Raw genomic sequence first — 20,799 nt, 5'->3', positions numbered from 1 at the left:
TTGCTGAATCTGGATTTAGAATCGAATTAGATTTAGGATTGAAAATTGATTTCGATTTACAGAATCTGGATTGAATATTGCGTGAAATTCAGAATCTGGATGGAAATCAGCGTGATCACATAAGGAATAGAAAAATTCCTATTTTACCCCTCAGCGTTTTTAATGGGTTCAGAAAAATTAAAATCAGCTGCCGCATGACAGCTTAATAAGCACACGATTTCCAAATCCAATGGCCTAAAATGGTGGTATGGTGTCATTATAATAAGTGTTGTCATCTTAACACATCCCTAGTTCGATATATATATGAATTGGTTAATTAATGTAACGACTCAAATTTAGATAAATAAATCACATCACATCAATCAATAATTTAATAATTATTATTAAAGTATTAATAGGAGCAATAATAGGAGCAAGTTTAAATATTCCTTTACGTTATTCATTTAGAATCATGTTTAAATATTCATTTACGAAAATATATATTCCTTGAGCAATAATAGGAGCAAGTTTCCATTATTCTACTTACAGAAGTGTGAGTATATGATTGTAGAAATGACATTTATCTCCAGTGTAACGTTAGTGTATGATAAAAATGTGATGAAAGATCAGAGTGTTGTTTGAGTATCTATGCTCACAGTTTTAATAAAGTGTGACTAATTCAATGTAATAACAGGCCAATTTTTTGGTAGTGATTATGTCAATAAATCATTTTTAGAATATACATAAAAATATGAAAACAAATAAAATATTATGTTAATAGTGATACCATCTTTAAAGTGACAAATGTACCATCAACCTCGTACTGTCATGTGGCATGCTATCCTGCAATATTAGGGGCGTATCTAGCAATATCATAGTAGGCGTTTTAGATAGATTTATACAGATTGCATGATTGTATTACGTGGATTGCAGTGTAGATTGTTGAGTTACTTGAGTATTGCATTATTGTCTATAATGCAAAATAACCGTATACAAAAGCGATATGTCTATATATATACTGCAATTGAAATATTCTATGTCTATACTGCAATACTCATAATCTACACTACAATCCACCTATTACTATCATGCAATCTATAAATGCCTACTAAATAAATATTGTTGGATACGCCCCTAATATTGCTGGATAACGTGTCACGTGACATCACAAGATTGATGATACGTTGTCACTTTAAAAAAGGATTGTCATTTTAATATATCATATAAATAATATCATCATAAATATAAAATATGTACAATGATTACATAAAATAACAAAAACAAATAAAATATGATGTTGACTACCAAATGTCAATGTTACTCAGAATCTAAGGTTGACTAGAATATCTTCTTAAATACTAAGATTAGGATTAAAACTTTTTAACATAATAAAATGTCAACCTAATTAGCTCGCACATTATTAAGCATCTACCATGCTACTAGTATGGCTGATCGGAAATTCAATGGGTTGGTCCTCAATGCATACATATATCACCTATTCTGCAACCCTATTTTCCGTTGATTCGACTGTTGAATGATGATTCTGATTAAATGGAAGATTGCACAAAATAAAAATAAATTAATCCTTCTATTTATATTCAGTATATATGTATTGGATTTTTAATACAACAATATAATATTTCTGTGTCTCATTAAAAATGAAATGTTTCACATTTTTAGTTGTCCCATTAAAAATTAAATTCTTCCTAAGATGGAAACAACACCACCTCTATTTTTTCACTCTTTCTTATTTTACTCTCTCTTCATTAACTCATACAACAACATTGGATAAAATTACATACGGGAAACCAAATATTTCATATTTATTGGAAGGGAGGGTGATAGTAAATAAAAAAAAAATACTACATCCGTCCTTAAAAATTTGTCCCACTTTGACCTGGCACGGGTTATAAGAAATGTAATGGAAATTGAGTTGAAAAAGTTAGTGAATTGTGAGTCCTACTTTTATATATTAGTTTTATAATAAAATGTGAGTAGAAATGAGTTAGTGGAATATGAGGTCTACTACCAAAAATGGTAAAAGTGAAATGGGACAAATTTTGGGGGACGGACTGAAATGGAAAAATGAGACAAATTTTCAGGGATGGAGGTAGTATTAAGTAGTACTCCCTCCGTCCCAAGGAAGATGACCCCTTTCTTGGGCGGCACGGGATTTTATGCAACTTTATTTTGTGTGTTGAGTGGAGAGAGTAAAGTAAGAGAGAGAGATAAAGTAGAAATAAAGGGGTTTCCATTTTTGGTAATGGATCATCTTGGTTGGGACAAACTAAAAAGGAAAGTGGGTCATCTTTAATGGGACGGAGGGAGTACTACATTTCAAATTAGATCTGGTCCTTGCTGGACGCAATTGTGGTTATAATTCAATAGCATTAATTGAGCCAACTATGCCAATACCATTAAGATCAGATGATACAATATGCAGCTCAATTATCTCTATTTTCCATTTTACAAAAAGTGTAAAGTACATAATAAGATTGTTATTTATGACTATGTTGTGTAAAGGGTATGTAGTTTTGACTTAGGAGAAATAGTAGTATAAATAAAAGTGAAAGAAAGTAGTAAGCCATAATCATTTAGCAAAAGCAGCAAAAAAAAAATTGAAAAATATGAGTGGCAGAAGCATAGAGTTGATGGAAGATGAGTCCATAGAGAAGATTTTTTAGAGCAAGGAGGTGCCACGGTGGCAAGATCAGCTGACAGTGAGGGCTTTGGTGGTGAGCTTTATGCTGAGCATATTGTTCACCTTCATTGTGATGAAGCTCAACCTCACAACTGGGATTGTCCCCTCTCTCGGTGTCTCTGTTGGCCTGCTTGGATTCCTTTTTGTCAATTCTTGGACAAAGATTCTACACAAAGCTGGATTCCTCAACCACCCTTTCACAAGGCAAGAGAATACCGTCGTTCAGACATGTGTCATCGCCAGTGCCGGCATCGCCTTTAGCGGTCAGTACACACACACTCTCTATGTATGTCATATAATCGATAAAATGTACTACTTCGTGTGTAGGGTGACAACTTTTTTAAAATGAGATCTGAAATCATTTTAGTTCTATGATACAGTTGACATCATAAAACATAATCCCTCCGTCCCAACTAAGTTGAGTCACTTCTTTTTCGCACTCGTTTTGAAAAAATCGTAATAAATAGTTAAAGTGGATGTATAGTAAAGTAAAAGCGAGAAGAATATAGGGAATAGTCTTATCTACGTTATCCTCGCTTTTACTTTATTATATATGCACTTTAACTATTTTTAATGATTTTTTCATTAGACAGAAATGAAAGGCAACTTGGAAACAATAGTATAAAATTAATATTTAATCCTACTGTCTGGTGAAATTAATGAAGTAATAGAAAGAAGCAAATAGTGTGTCTGCACTCGTTTCATTAGACTGCAATATATCTACCCTAATACTGCAATATCTTCTGTATAAGACTGCAACCTGATAATGTAAAAATGAACTAACGATTTTATTTTCCCTTTTGTCGACCACAGTTCCTAAAGTCATGGGGACCAAATTCTCCACATTCTTTGCACTGACGCAATGGTTTGTTGTTCAACTTTATAGCCTTTTCCTTCGCGGACACCAAACGGCTTTTAGAATCACTTTTCGAACCTTTGGTGGACACAACTGATGGTGGCTGTACTCTAACCATAGCTGGCTTTTCAGCAAAATAGAAATCTTTAACTGGCTTATCCTTGTCTGCTAAAGATGGTTCATGGATTCTAGTCATAAGACACTTCCCAAGCTCATCAATTCCAGCTGAAAACAAATCAATGATGGCACTATCACCATCAAATTTTTTCATGTAACTGAAAAATATGTCAGCAACTTTATTCTTTGACAGCTGGTTTGGATCTGATAGAATTTCAGGATCTCCCAAACTTCGAGCTGGTCCACGAATAGCATCAGCTAAGGCAGTCTTCAACCACCTCACGTGGAAGTACTTATCAAGTATAACCTTCAAAAACCTGTTCTTAAAAAACAAAAATATATGGCTACAAAGAAGTCCCTCTCTCCCAAACAATTTGCAAGAACAGGAATACGAATCCTCACTGGTCGTGTAGGTAACAACCCAAGATTTACTATACTTGTCCTTTATTGTGGAGATCTCTAACAGATCATTTTTCAACAAACCATCAGTGCTGCAATGGTGCAATGCGTCCACTATCTCATGTTGCACTCTCTTGAACATGTGATCAGTGTACTCTGTTGCAGCATGTTTTTCCAATACCAATTGACTGGAGAACGGAGGTATAATAGTTGAATCCATATAATCTAACTTCGAGCTTGAATTTCTTTGTGCAGCCAATGCATGATCAAAATTCATGATGAACTCAACTAGATTGGAGCGAGGTCCCGTGAATGTTTTATAGAAGCTATTCTCAGACTCGGAAACAGACGTCGTCCTAATAAGAGACCCCATGGGAAAGTCTCTAAAGTAGGCAAGGACCCACATCTCTCTATCGTCGAACATTGTTACAAACCACTCGACATGAAGAAGCTCATAACGCTCCATTATCCCCATCCAATTCAAACTCTTTCGGCTCTAGTACCTCAGACCACACACAAGCACTAATCTCCTTTTTCAACTCTTCATTTTCTAGAGATCTCCTTGGAATTTTGTCGGTAAGTTTAAGCATAATGTGCCACATACACCATCTATGCTTTGTATCCACCAAAACATCACGAATGGCAGCTCTCATACCTCTATCTTGGTCAGTAACAATCATCTTAGGAGCTTGACCCATGGATTCCACAAAATGCTTGAAGAGCCATGAATAAGATTTTGTGGTCTCATTGGATAAGAGTGCAGCTCCAAATGTGACTAGGTTTCCATGTTGTCCTTGCCCGTGAAGGGTGAGAATATCATGCAATACCTGTTTCATACATATAAACAGTAAACTGCAGTATTAGAGTCCAAAAACTGCAATATAATACACAATAGACTGCAAATATTAGAGTCCTAATCTACAATGTTATCCAAATAGAAACCTAACACATGGAATGCATAATTTATATATAAACGAAGAAGGCATTACCTATTGGTATTGTATGTGGAGTCGAAGGAGACAACATCACCATACAGTTGATAATTCCGATTAGATATTGCATCGTACCAGAAAAGAGATTTCAACTCTTTTGAACTCCCAAGCTGATAGTGATATGTGAAATCAGGACATGCCTTCTTTTTCCCCGCCATTTCATCTAACAACATTTGTGCATCAGAACCTTCGACATAAGTTTTCAGACCCTGGACATAATTCCTAAGTTCTGCCACGGTGATTCCCACAGTGTCATAGCCACGCAAGAACTCATTCAAGAATTTGAATGTCATAGTGGGTCCAATATTACCTTTCGTGCAGTCCCATATTCCTGTGTACTTCACCCAACCTACGGTTAATATGCATGTAACATCTAAAAGGAAGTTCAATCATACTATGATTGTGAACTTCCACAAATTCTTGAACAATATAACCCACAAATCCAACCTCAGATACATACTTGAGTGATATTCGCGCCCGACATTCACACCTTTTGGATGTGCGTCTACGTTTGGTTATAAAACCCTCTTGTACATGCATCTGGTCCATTTCAATCCCCACCTTCAATCCCTCTCTGTTACAAACAAGGTATTGCCACGTAACAACATCTCTAGTAGATTTGATTCCACGTTTACGCACATCGAAACCAGTTTCACGCCCATAACCTTCATAAAAGGCGATGCCCTCATCTAATGAATGGAATTTCTTTCCAACATAAGGACGGAGTTCATCGGGGCATGCTGGCACACATGCAACTGGTTCAAATGATAAAACATGAGGGAACTTAGTTAAGATACAATTGACTGCAATTAACAATTAGGTGAACAGCAATGTGATACACATAAAATAACAATTATTGCATACGAAAATCTGACAGCAATATGACAGCAATTACTAAAACTACTAAACAGAATCGGAATGAGCAAACTACACAATTAGTACTACATAATCAGAATATAACAAAACATAACTAGGCAATCAAAATATAACAAAACACAATCAAACAACAATTAGAACAAACTATGCAACCATATAATAAAACAGCAAGATGTAACACGTAAAACAACAAATCATACAAAACAGAATCAGAAACAGAGAAACATTCAACAAAAACTTTCCCTACAATCAAAATCACAAAATACTCTTCAATCTGACAAAATTGGCAAACAATCCATCACTAAATATGACAATAATCCATAGTGCGACAGACATCACATGAAAAATTGATCGAGAATTGAGGTAATGACGAAATCCACCTGCTGGAAAAACATCCAGATCAAAATCGATAATTAATTCACCCATATTTGAACGAATTTGTAATGAATTACAGAGAGAACAGAAAATTGATTGCACAGTGATGTGATTGCAGAGAAATCGCTGGAAATTCTAGAGGAATCAAATTGAGATGGATCGCACAGTTCGTGTGAGTTTGGGTGATTGAATAGGTCAAATTGAGATGAACTCAAACTGGATTGAAGCCCATTGCATGAAATCGAGACTCGAAATCGAGTTTGCTGGGTAATTTGCAAAAGACACCTTCAATTGGCGTGAATTGAGAATGGTGGTAAGGAAAGTGGCTTGAAGCGTGAATTGTTTCTTAGAAGATGAAAAAGAGATTTCCCAATTTGCCCTTTAGCATTATAATTTGATTAAATAAAAATAAAATGGGCTGCCATATGGCAGCTTCTCAACCATCCGATTTCTAGATCCTAGGGCTGAAATTGGTGGTATGGTGTCATATTAGAAGGGGTTGTCATATTAGCACATCGCTATATATATATATAGGGGAGTGTTATATTGCTAACTACAATTCAATAATAGTCATTAGATATTCAAATTAAAGGCCTAGATCATCAACCACAAAATGTCAACACGATCAACAAAAAACGTCAATAAGGCTATAGGATTAATTTCAATAAAAATCAATAGGGGTATTAATGTCAAGTTAGTTATAATTAACTTTTAAAAGAAATCCCAAAACTTTAAATTCATATAACATATATCAAATTAAAGATAATTTTATAAGGATTCCAACGATATACTACATGCATATGTTCCGACGTCAAAATTTGAAAAAAAAAATCTAGAATTTTCGTATTTTTCGTACACAAGTTAATGTCAATGTAGCTAAGATAATATGTCAATATAAAACATATACATTGTCAATCCTAAATTTGTGTTGACATTCTCAAAGCATTGTGTTGATATTTTCGAAACACTATATTGACATTTTCATCCAAAACCCTAATTTGGCGTTTTTTTTTTATCTTTTTCAATTTAATTAATAAAAACGAAAATTACACGTGAAAAATTGTAGGCCACACGTTTTTTAAAATCATGTGGCCTTAAATTAGTTGTAGTTAGCAATTAAATGATGAGGTAGCAATTGATCACTCCCCTCTATATATGTATATATATATATACATATATATATATATATGGGTGCGTTAAAATGAAAACACTCTTAAAATGACACTGTGACACCACACTAGACTTCAATATTATATATGCTAGACTGCAATAGTATAAACGCGTCTACATCAATCTACAACAATGTATAGATTGCAGTCTAGCGTATTGGATATTGCAGGCCGCGTCACCTTGCAGTCTAGAGTATTGGATGTTACAGTCCGCGTAAATTTGCCCTTGCGAATTTTTTATAATTGCCACATGGCAGCTGATTATTCGTCCACGTGTACAAATGATTGGCTAACGCCCCGATTTTTCGAACCCTAATTTTTGTGACGTGGAATTTTTTGCATTAAATGCTTTTAATGCTATGATATATGTGGAATTAAATGATAAATAATTTATTGCAATATTCTTTGTGACCTAATTGCGATATTGAGTTGAGTTTGAGTTGAATAGTCAAACTCGTTGTATATGTGACGTGGCTATTGAATAGTCAATATTGTGGAAAATATGACGTGGCCGTGGAATGGTCAAAGTCGTTGGAAAATGTGAAGTGGAGGTGAAATTCGAATATGTGGATATTTTAATGTGGGAAGAAATAATAATTGTGGTGAAATATTATCCTAAGGGTTGAGTGAGAATTTAATAGGAGCATTATTTGGGTATGTGGAATTTTCGACCCTTCCTATTTATTGAGGAAGAAATCCTATTTTCTTGGATTTAAATTATTGCTTGGGATAATTATCCGAATTAAATCCAAAGTCCGAATATTCCTTATTTTGTTGATGAAATTTTCGAAACCCTTGTTATATAATGGGATTTTCGAAAATCCCTTATATTATTGGAGAAAAGATTATTTTTATTATATTATTTGATCCCTTATTTATTCTCTTCCATAAATAAATTCAAATATCGTAGCATATCTTGCCAAATCTAAGAAGATCTTACCATATCCTAATTAAATTAGGATTTCAATTAATTCCTTGGAGTAGGAATTTGAAAATCACGCCTACTACCATATTTTTGGGGAGATTATTATTATTTTCTTGCTCCGTGATATTTTATTCTACTCCGTGAAATATTCAAATTTAATCATAGGCTAATAAAATAGCCTAAGAAATTCGAAATCCTCCTTTCCCTCAACGGTTTTAACGCCACCTCCTCTCAAATCTCTTCCAAATCTTGATTTATTTAATTATTGGATTATATCTTGTAATCTATAAATAAGAGTAAGAAACCAAACCCTAGCATCACAAATCACGACCCCACTCCCTCAAACTCGATCTCTCTCTCTCCCACTCTCTCAAATTTTTCTTCTACTTTCTCCATAAATTCTTCATCTTTTGGAGAAGGATTGAAGCTGCAATTCGAGAATTTGTTGAAAAATCAAGATCCTAATTGTTTCCTACCGATTGTTCTATTGAAAAGGTATTTTTATTTTGATCTCTTCTTCTTCTACCGATCAATCGGTGTTCTTGAGTCCTCATGCATTTAGAACGAGTGAAGGGGAAATTAATCGGTGAATTTGGATGCATGTGTGGGTATGTGACCGTGTGTGTGTGTGTGTGCACGCCTCGATAGGCGTGTACGTGTGTTGTGTGTGTGTGCGTGTGTTGTGTGTGGGAAACCCTCATGCGTGACACGATTTGATGATAAATCTGGAATTGTTGTGTGAATAAACGATATGATAATCGTACTTTGATTTTGATTGGTGATATTGAAAATAATCGATGGAAAAAGGGAAACGTGAGATCATGCATGATTTTGATCCATGATTGAGACTTATTTGAAATATATGAACTAAAGGTGATAGTTCGCGTTCTCGGTGTGATATCAAGAAGAAGTGCGTTTTTCAACTCGAAGGAAATCGAGGTGGGCTTTATTCTAAACTCTTTCTTATGTTGCAAATTATGAAAGTGGAGAAATAAGAGTGGATTGAACTGTTATGCAATGCCTATGAATATTTTTGGATATTGTGTGTGCCTGATGCCTAGATTGTGAGTACGCTCCATTAGGCTATAGGGCTATATAAACGAATTCGGGTCTGAGTAGGGCCGCAAACCCTATCAGGCTAGTGTACACTGGAGATCGGGAGCCGTCCTTGCTAGTCGGCCGGTCTCGTGGGCGAAAGTGTGGCCACACTTCGTCGCACCATATGAATTGATAATTGATGAGAAAATGGGAGGTATTATTTGACTGGCCAGTCCATGATATATTTTGTGATACTCGATGCTTATCTTTAAATAAATGTAAAACCTCGAGTTCACTATGGTAAGGGTGGCATAACTATAAAATGTTTTGGCATGAGTCCACTGAGTATGTTTAAAATACTCAGCCCTGCATGTGTTTTCCCTATGTGCAGGTTGAGCGGCGACGGACGGTCGGTGGTGTTGAGACAGTTGAATCGAATAATATGGATGGTTGGGATTTTGAGTGTAGTCGTGTCCTCATACATGGCTTCGCTTTCTCTTGGAATGCTTCCGCTGAATATTTTGAAACTCATTATCTTTGGTTGGTTGAACTTATTTCTTCGAATTAGAATATTGTGGTGAACTATTGTGATTTGTTGAAGCTACAATAAACCTTTGACTTTTGAGCTTAGCCTATGTTAGCTATTAAATCTTGTTTTCGTATTTAAAGCCGTTGATTTATTGCCTTGATACTTCATTAAACACTTGGTCAAATCTCTTTAAATGAAACCCTAGTCTACATTTCTTGTTGCCTTAAGTTCGCCTAGTTAACAGTCACCGTATTTATTATACCCTAGAAATGCCGGGCTGTTACAGTTGGTATCAGAGCCTCAGTTCTTTCCGCTCTGGACCCAAGAGTCTTGTTGTCTTAAAATCTGAAATTTGTGGGAATTGATTAAATAATATCGTCGAAGACTCAACACCACGACTCGTCTCCGCTCAACCACGAAGAATGAGGTAACCCGTATCTTTGAATATTGATTTGAATTATGAAATGTTGGAAGTTGAAGCGAATGGGAGTTGTTGTGATATTTGGAAATTTGTGTTGGAGTATAAAATGATGATTATGCATGCATGCGAAATTGCAGATTGTGATTATGCAAAACAAATGATGAATGTTGTTATGCAAGTGATTATATGTTAAGACTGTTATGAGTTGAACGAATAAAACTCTATGGAAATTTTATATGATTTGTGATTGCGTGATTGTTCGATGAACAACGTTATGAGTTGAACTTGAGCATGCTATGCTTAGTTGAAAATCGTGTTGTGATTGGAAAATTTGTATGACGATATCGAACTTGGAGGCATAAAAACGCCGAATGCGAGGCGAACGAACTTGCGAGAACGAAATTGCGAACATATCTTGATATGATATTATCTCCACACCTCCGTCCGTCGACATATATATATATATATATATATATATATATATATATAGGGGTGTATTCAGATGAAAACCATAATGTATATTAAAACATCAAACCATGTAAATAATGTACATTTTATTCATGTATAATGTACTGTTCTAAATATTGTACACACTAATAATGTACATTTACATTATATGAATTCTGTACATTATGCTGACAGTACATTATACATGAATAAAATGTACATTATTAGTGTGTATAATGTACATTATTTTACATGGTTTGATGTTTTAATATACATTATGGTTTTAATCTGAATACACCCCTATATATATATATATATATAGGGATGTGATCATATCATAACCCATATTTATGGTGATAACCTAATAACCCTCATTTTGATGAAATTTTGCAGGTACGTAGGTCACATAACATAGATCATACACACCAAATTTCAGCTTAATCTAAGCACAATTGATCAATCCGATCATCCCAACAAAACAGAGCAAAAACAAAGGACAAAAGGAAAAATAACCCAACCCAAAGCAACAATAGATCAAACACCTAGTGGGTACTAGGCTCTAGATACCAAATTATGTGGATCCATGTATTTTGTGATCCATTTCCCAAGGATTTACCCAATTTGTAGGTGATTGATCTAATATTTTTATGAAGTAGATTTTCTATTGTATCAATAATGGCAACCCAACAAGAATTTAGGAAACTAAGATGATCAAAACAAGAAGTAACATTGGATAGAGTGGAAATTGTGATACATAGTCATTGATGAGGCAAGCTAAGACACTTACAACATACTAACATGCATCCATGGCTAGATCTTCAAGGGAACCACAAACCTCGAAGCATACCTCTACTTGATCCATGCTTGAACTAGCAATTGATGGAAATCCCATGCTTGAACTAGCAATTGATGGATTCAAGCAACCTAAATCTAGGAATTGGATAGAAACCCTCTTCAAGAGGAAACAAAGCTCTCAAGCATATAATTCAGCAAAAACCTAAAGAAAAGAAATGACATCAAGAGGTATTTATACTATGGGTCCAAAAATAGAAAGTTGGCCCACAAAATCTAAAAATCAGCATAATCGCCCGGTCGGGCATTTTTCACATGCCAAAATGCCCGACCCGGGCGTTTTCCCTGTCCCCGGGCGATTTTCACAAGCGAAACGCCCGGTCGGGCGTTTTTCCCGAAGCTCCCGGCCTTCTCTGCGCGACTTCCGTAAAACCGCCATAACTCCCTCATTCGGACTCCGATTGGGATGTGCAAGATACCCACGCGAAGCTGTTTCCAAGACGAAGACAATGGTGGTAGTTTAATAGCTTTCGGATGTCATCTCAATAGGACGATTTCCAGTTGAATCCAACTGGTCGGCCCTCGTTCTTCAGCACGATCCTCAACTTTGGCTCATCCGTCCTCCTAGGCTCCTCCCGCTTGGACTTTTGAATGAAAGTTGTGAGTCCATCCCGAAGCCGCCTCGTCATGGCTCTCGTCATGGGTCCAACACGTGAGGTCGTATCAGGAGAACTCTACACCGTCCTTACCCCCATCACATCACTCCCGAGAGAAGAGGAAGTGGGAGGATGCTAGGAATTCCTACGACGGAAAACGGCACTAGTCGAATCAGCATCGACCCCAGCACGGAGGAGGGCAACGTACGTCTAGCCAGAGAGAAGACTATCGACCCAGGGCACCGCAGTGCAATGTGTGCTCTAAGTACCATTTCGGAGAATGCCGATATCAGAATGTCGTCAAGTGTTACACCTGCGGAGGAAACGGCCACTTCTCTAGGGAGTGTGCCAATAACAAGGTAGGATCGGGATCAAGGCAGAACGATCAAGGATCCCATCAGCAATCGAGGGCACCGCAAAATGAATCAAGAGGAAATCGCGACCCATCGTCGCGGCAGCAACAACCTCACCGCCCAAGACTTCCTCAACAAGCTAGAGTGTTCGCGCTGGAACAAAAGAAGCCGAAGAAAGAGCAAGATGATCGTGAGAAAGGAAACTTGACAGGTATGGGTGAAATTCTCGATACCCCCGTTGTTGTGTTATTTGACACGGGCGCATCGCATTCATTTATATCTGAGCTATGTGTGCACACTTTGGGCTTGCCTTCTAGTGAATCTGAACATAGAATGATGGTGTCCTCACCAGTAGGAGGAATGATAGAAATATCTCGAACGTGCTCGAACATAGAAATTGTTATGGGAGAACTTAAGTTAGTCGCTCACGACTTGCAAATTATGGCGATGAGAGATATCGACGTAATCCTAGGAATGGATTGGTTGGCCGCAAATTTTGCAACAATTCGTTGTAAGGAGAGACAAATATCCCTACAAGCTCCGGGAAGGGAACCCATCATGTATCATGGCATCTCGAGGAACCGGCGAACCACGATAATCTCTGCACCGCAAGCTACCGCGATGATGAGAAAGGGGCGACCTGCCTATCTCGTCTATCTTCACGGCGATGAAAATGATGAAAGAAGAGAGGAAGACGTCGCTGTTGTGCGGGAATTTCCAGACGTTTTTCCTGAAGTGTTACCTGGACCGCCGCCAGATCGACAATTGGAGTTCACCATCGATCTCGAGCCGGGAGCCGCACCCGTATCCAAGGCACCGTATCGAATGGCGCCTAAGGAGTTGGAGGAACTCAAGATACAACTCCAAGAGCTCATGGACCTAGGTTTTGTTAGGCCTAGTGTTTCGCCGTGGGGCGCACCAGTTCTTTTCGTAAAGAAGAAGGATGGATCGATGAGGATGTGCATCGACTATAGGGAGCTAAACAAGTTGACTCTTAAGAACAAGTATCCACTGCCGAGGATCGATGACTTGTTCGATCAACTTCGAGGAGCCGGAGTCTTTTCAAAGATGGACTTGAGGTCCGGATATCACCAGCTACGAGTTCGAAGGGAGGATATACCCAAGACTGTATTTCGCACAAGATATGGACACTACGAGTTCGTTATGATGCCGTTTGGATTAACGAATGCCCCAGCGGTATTCATGGATTTGATGAATCGGGTTTTCCACCCGTACTTGGATAAATTCGTCCTAGTATTTATCGATGACGTTTTAGTCTACTCGAGGAACGAGAAGGAGCATGAGGAGCATCTACGAATCGCTTTGGAGACCTTGAGGACCGAGAAGCTATACGCCAAATTCAGCAAGTGTGAATTTTGGCTGAAAGAAGTAAACTTTCTTGGACATATCGTATCGGCAGAAGGAATCAGAGTGGACCCCGCCAAAGTTGAAGCCGTACAACAATAGAAGTCACCATCAACCCCAAACGAGATTCGGAGTTTCCTAGGCTTGGCAGGATACTACCGAAGGTTTATAAAAGGGTTCTCCAAGATAGCGAGACCAATGACCCAAAACCTTAAGAAGGGAGTCAAGGTGAATTGGACCCCGGAGTGTGAAGCAAGCTTTCAACTCCTAAAGGAGAAATTGACAACCGCGCCAGTTTTAGTTGTGCCAGAGTCTGGAGTAAACTACGTAGTCTACACCGATGCTTCGAAGGTTGGACTAGGATGTGTGTTGATGCAAAACAACAAGGTGATCGCCTACGCGTCACGACAGTTGAGACCACACGAGTTGAATTACCCAACACACGATTTGGAGTTAGCAGCAGTAGTTCATGCCCTAAAGATTTGGAGGCATCATCTCTACGGAGTTCGATGCGAAATCTTTACGGATCACAAGAGCTTGAAATATTTCTTCGAGCAGAAGGACTTGAACATGCGACAACGAAGGTGGCTCGAACTTGTGAAGGACTACGATTTTGGTATCAATTAAAACCCCGGCAAAGCAAATGTGGTGGAAGATGCTTTGAGCCGAAAGGATCATTCGTAACTAGCTTTCCTGACGGAGGAGGAAATTTTGATACGAGAGTTTAGTAATTTGCGATTGGAAGTGATAAGGGCACCTGAAACGGTGGAAGGACGAATCGCCACCTTAGTGGTGGAGCCAAATTTGAAAACAAGAATCGTTGCAGCACAACGAATGGATGCGAAACTCGAAGAGATTCAAGTGGAAGTGAGAACTGACAAATCGGATAGTATAAACGCGTCTACATCAATCTACAACAATGTATAGATTGCAGTCTAGCGTATTGGATATTGCAGGCCGCGTCACCTTGTAGTCTAGATTATTGGATGTTACAGTCCGCGTAAATTTGCCCTTGCGAATTTTTTATAATTGCCACATGGCAGCTGATTATTCGTCCACGTGTACAAATGATTGGCTAGGAATGGTGGTGTAACGCCCCGCTTTTTCGAACCCTAATTTTTGTGACGTGGAAATTTTTGCATTAAATGCTTTTAATGCTATGATATATGTGGAATTAAATGATAAATAATTTATTGCAATATTCTTTGTGACCTAATTGCGATATTGAGTTGAGTTTGAGTTGAATAGTCAAACTTGTTGAATATGTGACGTGGCTATTGAATAGTCAATATTGTGGAAAATATGACGTGGCCGTGGAATGGTCAAAGTCATTTGAAAATGTGAAGTGGAGGTCAAATCCGAATATGTGGATATTTTAATGTGGGAAGAAATAATAATTGTGGTGAAATATTATCCTAAGGGATGAGTGAGAATTTAATAGGAGCATTATTTGGGTATGTGGAATTTTCGACCCTTCCTATTTATTAAGGAAGAAATCCTATTTTCTTGGATTTAAATTATTGCTTGAGATAATTATCCGAATTAAATCCAAAGTCCGAATATTCCTTATTTTGTTGATGAAATTTTCGAAACCCTTGTCATATAATGGGATTTTCGAAAATCCCTTATATTATGGGAGAAGGGATTATTTTATTATATTATTTGATCCTTTGTTTATTCACTTCCATAAATAAATTCAAATATCGTAGCATATCTTGCCAAATCTAAGAAGATCTTACCATATCCTAATTAAATTTGGATTTCAATTAATTCCTTGAAGTAGGAATTTGAAAATCACGCCTACTACCATATTTTTGGGGAGATTATTATTATTTTCTTGCTCCGTGATATTTTATTCTACTCCGTGAAATATTCAAATTTAATCATAAGCTAATTAAATAGCCTAAGAAATTCGAAATCCTCCTTTCCCTCAATGGTTTTAACGCCACTTCCCCTCAAATCTCTTCCAAATCTTGATTTATTTAATTATTTGATTATATCTTGTACTCTATAAATAAGAGTAAGAAACCTAACCCTAACATCACAAATCACGCCCCCACTCCCTCAAACTCGATCTCTCTCTCTCTCTCCCACTCTCTCAAATTTTTCTTTTACTTTCTCCATAAATTCTTCATCTTTTGGAGAAGGATTGAAGCTGCAATTCGAGAATTTGTTGAAGAATCAAGATCCTACTTGTTTCCTACCAATTGTTCTATTGAAAAGGTACTTTTATTTTGATCTCTTCTTCTTCTACCGATCAATCGGTGTTCTTGAGTCCTCATGCATTTAGAACGAGTGAAGGGGAAATTAATCGGTGAATTTGGATGCATGTGTGGGTATGTGACCGTGTGTGTGTGTGTGTGCACGCCTCGGTAGGCGTGTACGTGTGTTGTGTGTGTGTGCGTGTGTTGTGTGTGGGAAACACTCATGCGTGACACGATTTGATGATAAATCTGGAATTGTTGTGTGAATAAAAACGATATGATAATCGTACTTTGATTTTGATTGGTGATATTGAAAATAATCGATGGGAAAAGGGAAACGTGAGATCATGCATGATTTTGATCCATGATTGAGACTTATTTGAAATATATGAACTAAAGGTGATAGTTCGCGTTCTCGGTGTGATAACAAGAAGAAGTGCGTTTTTCAACTCGAAGAAAATCGAGGTGGGCTTTATTCTAAACTCTTTCTTATGTTGCAAATTATGAAAGTGGAGAAATAAGAGTGGATTGAACTGTTATGCCATGCCTATGAATATTTTTGGATATTGTGTGTGCAGGATGCCTAGATTGTGAGTACGCTCCATTAGGCTATAGGGCTATATAAACGAATTCGGGTCTGAGTAGGGCCGCAAACCCTATCAGGCGCTAGTGTACACTGGAGATCGGGAGCCATCCTTACTAGTCATGCCGGTCTCGTGGCGAAAGTGTGGCCACACTTCGTCGCACCATATGAATTGATAATTGATGAGAAAATGAGAGGTATTATTTGACTAGCCAGTCCATGATATATTTTGTGATACTCGATGCTTATCTTTAAATAAAGGTAAAACCTCGAGTTCACTATGGTAAGGGTGGCATAACTATAAAATGTTTTGGCATGAGTCCACTGAGTATGTTTAAAATACTCAGCCCTGCATGTGTTTTCCCTATGTGCAGGTTGAGCGGCGACGGGCGGTCGGTGGTGTTGAGACAGTTGAATCGAATAATATGGATGGTTGGGATTTTGAGTGTAGTCGTGTCCTCATACATGGCTTCGCTTTCTCTTGGAATGCTTCCGCTGAATATTTTGAAACTTATTATCTTTGGTTGGTTGAACTTATTTCTTCGAATTAGAATATTGTGGTGAACTATTGCGATTTGTTGAAGCTACAATAAACCTTTGACTTTTGAGCTTAGCCTATGTTAGCTATTAAATCTTGTTTTCGTATTTAAAGCCGTTGATTTATTGCCTTGATACTTCATTAAACACTTGGTCAAATCTCTTTAAATGAAACCCTAGTCTACATTTCTTGTTGCCTTAAGTTCGCCTAGTTAACAGTCTTAGCACAATAATATTGCAGTCTCACCACAATAATATTGCAGTTTACCCTAGTGATGTTCATTGAATATTGCAGTCTTACCACAATAATATTGCAGTTTACCACGACTGCAATATCTAATATAGTAGACTGCAATATCTAATACAGATAGATTGCAAACCCGTGTTTTTTCACGAAACTTAATCCTAGGCGTCCATCGATGAGATCTAACGGACTATATTGGTGGTATGGTGTTATCCTATCTATGGTGGCACCATAGTGCTCCCCAATATATATATATATATATATATATATATATATATAGGGGTGCGTTAAAATGACAACACTCTTAAAATGACACCGTGACACCACGCTAGACTGCAATATTATATATGCTAGACTACAATAGTATAAAGGCTAGACTGCAATCTGTAGATTGCAGTCTAGCGTATTGGATATTGCAGTCCGTGAAAATTTACCCTTGAGCAATTTTTATGATTGCCACTTGGCAGCTTATTATTCGTCCACATGTACAAATAATTGGCTAGGAATGGTGGTATGGTGTTACTTTAAGAGGTGTTGTCATTTTAACACAATCATATATATATATATATATATATATATAGGAGCACTAGGGTGCCCCCTTATTTACAGTCACAACGTACATCTAATCTGGTGCTGCCATGTGGCACAAAACATGCAATATTTTAAACATAAAAATGCAATCTAGTTGTATATGCATTTCCGCAGATTGCATTTTTGTTGTAGGTAAATTGCATTTTATAGTGTTGAGTTTTGCATTTTCACATAAATTGCGTTTTATACTGTCAAGTTTTAGGTCATGTTAAGATCATTTTAGGTCATGCTTTGTTAGCATGACCTAAAAATAAATTAACTATGACCTAAAAATGCCCTACGTATGACCGTGTTCTGCGTTTCTGTATTCCCAAAACCCAAGTCCTTGACAGCATTAATCTGGGCCTCATTCAATTTTCTCAGTGTTTCAACAAAATACCACGTCTTCCTTTTGACTAGAAGCCTTTTAGAAAAGAAATTACTTTTCTTTTTCTGTTCCTTAGCTTCTGTATATATTTCATTCTGTTTTTTGCTTCTAGTCTCAAAAGCAATTAATTTTCTCTTGTCATTTTTTCTTTTACTTCTAATCTCAGATGTAATCAACTCATCCTCATCAATTGATGTACTTCTTTTTCTTTTTGTTGTGTTCTTTTTTTCTGGTTTAAAAAGCAAGTACAATAAAAATGTCAACAATACAGTAATATAATATCAAAATTAATAGAAACTACAACCCTATATATGACAAGTGCAGTCATATGTTGTTTAACATAAACAATCCTTTCTAAATAGAACAAATCTAGTTTATATCAACCATATAACTATCTTCACAGCCATTTAAACAAGCTCACATTATGTCAATAATTATTGTATAAAATGTCAACAATACAGTATTATCATTTCAAAATTTATAGCAACTACAATCATACATATGACAATTGTCATCATACCCTGTTGATATACTTTGTAATCCTCTGACACTTCACATATGAATTCACGTTTGTTTCTACAGAACATATCTATTTTATAGGAACCATATGACTATGTCAACAACAATTCAAACAAGCATACATTATGTTAACATTTATTTTATAAAATGCCAATACTACTATGTCAACAGACATCTTCTAATGTCAATAATCATAAAAATTTAAATACATACTACTTAACCTCAAAATTATTCTTCTGGTGTTTTAAAAAAGCAAAAGTCGAACTCATCAGATTATTAAATAATGAAATCTAAAAATAAAATCTTTTAGATAATAAAACTGTGTTTTAAAAAACTGAAATTGAAGTCATACAATTAATAAACGAAAGAAATCTTTAACCTGAATGAGTCGTTTCAGTACTATTTGTTGATTTGGTGTTGACCTCCGTTTCTGATGTCGTTTTTACAGGAAAGGCCGACGATCCAGTTGAATCACTTGTGTTTTTTTGTCCGGTTGACATTCCTAATACTCTTAATCGATTTAGAAATCTAGAAAAGAGATGAAGTCGAGTAGATGTAGGGTTTGTATATGAGAGAGTAGTCGAAATTTTTTGAGCGGTAATCTATTTGTGAGAGAGAAGAAGATAGAATAGAGTGTAGCTCATCTCTCTCTTGTTGGCATTTATTGCTATGCTTTTTTGTGAGTTAGCGAAATAGTTAGTAGAATAGAGGGTTTTGAATTAAATTTTTTTTCCGGCATTTTATTAGAAAAAAAGACAATGACATCGTTAACTTTTGAATTAAAAAAAGGCAGTTGACATGATTTATATTTTCTTTTTTGTTTTTGACATTTAATTTGCTTTATATTGACATGTATTGTATGACCATAATTTATAAATTTGTTCCAAATATTGAGTTTTCTGAAATTTTATATGAAGCCTATTGATAAGATGTTCAAATTTTTCCTATAAGTTATTGACATTTGATAATTAAGGTATGGACAAAATGTTGAGTTTTTATATGGAAACTATTAACATGTTTTTTATGATAATCTTGCCAGTACATATTTAAAATTTAAAAATTAAGAAAAATAGGTGTAAATATTTTTTAGTTACAAGAATTGTTTTTGAGCTGTTGACATTCAATTCAAGTTGTTGACATTTCTATTTAAGTTGTTGTACTGATTTCATAGTTGACATATTATTAAAGATTGCATAGGTTTTTTTTCAATGTTGTTCAAATGTTGAAGTTGTTGGCTTTTCTTTTTCAATGGACATAAAATTCATGTCAACTACAAATTCTTGCCATGTCAACTACGGTTCATATCTTGTCATAAAAGTAATGTCAACTACGGTACATAATATGTCAACTACTCATAGAGGCCATGTCAACTACACTTATAAGTTATGTCAACTACTCATAGAGGCCATGTCAACTACACTTATAAATTATGTCAACTACACGTAGAAGCCATATCAATAATTATTATAACTCATATCAACTACACTATCAAGTCATGTCAACAACACTTCACTCATTTTATAAAAATAATATACTGTTTTTTGTTCACTTCCTCTTTCTACAACTAAACAACTTCTTGTATTTGTTGTCTAGCTTATACAATTTGTCCATGTTTGCTTCCATCCAATCATGAGCTAGTTGTAACATTGTTGATCTCTGGTTATTGTAAATTGATGCAATCATCGTGCAGCAATATCTTCCCCTGAGTATTTGGATAATCTTCAGACTACGCGCAGAGAAGCCGATATCCCAATCACTGCCCTT

The 20,799-nt window shown here is 36.3% G+C and overlaps 1 protein-coding gene across 1 annotated transcript; it reads right to left on the bottom strand.

Annotated features, from left to right (window-relative positions):
- Nucleotides 1–3,468: 3,468 nt before the first annotated feature.
- Nucleotides 3,469–4,476, bottom strand: LOC125196336 (protein FAR1-RELATED SEQUENCE 5-like). Its single transcript, XM_048094819.1, has one exon. It carries the CDS (start codon nt 4,474–4,476, stop codon nt 3,469–3,471), a length of 1,008 nt encoding a protein of 335 aa, XP_047950776.1.
- Between the last annotated feature and the right edge of the window lie 16,323 nt (nt 4,477–20,799).

Source organism: Salvia hispanica, chromosome 1, assembly GCF_023119035.1.
Source record: "Salvia hispanica cultivar TCC Black 2014 chromosome 1, UniMelb_Shisp_WGS_1.0, whole genome shotgun sequence".
Taxonomy (NCBI): Eukaryota; Viridiplantae; Streptophyta; class Magnoliopsida; order Lamiales; family Lamiaceae; genus Salvia; species Salvia hispanica.
This window is presented reverse-complemented; position numbering and strand designations above follow the sequence as displayed.

What these genes read in the sequence shown, in the direction of transcription:
- LOC125196336 (XM_048094819.1), bottom strand. Translation starts at nt 4,476, where the DNA reads ATGTTCGACGATAGAGAGATGTGGGTCCTTGCCTACTTTAGAGACTTT.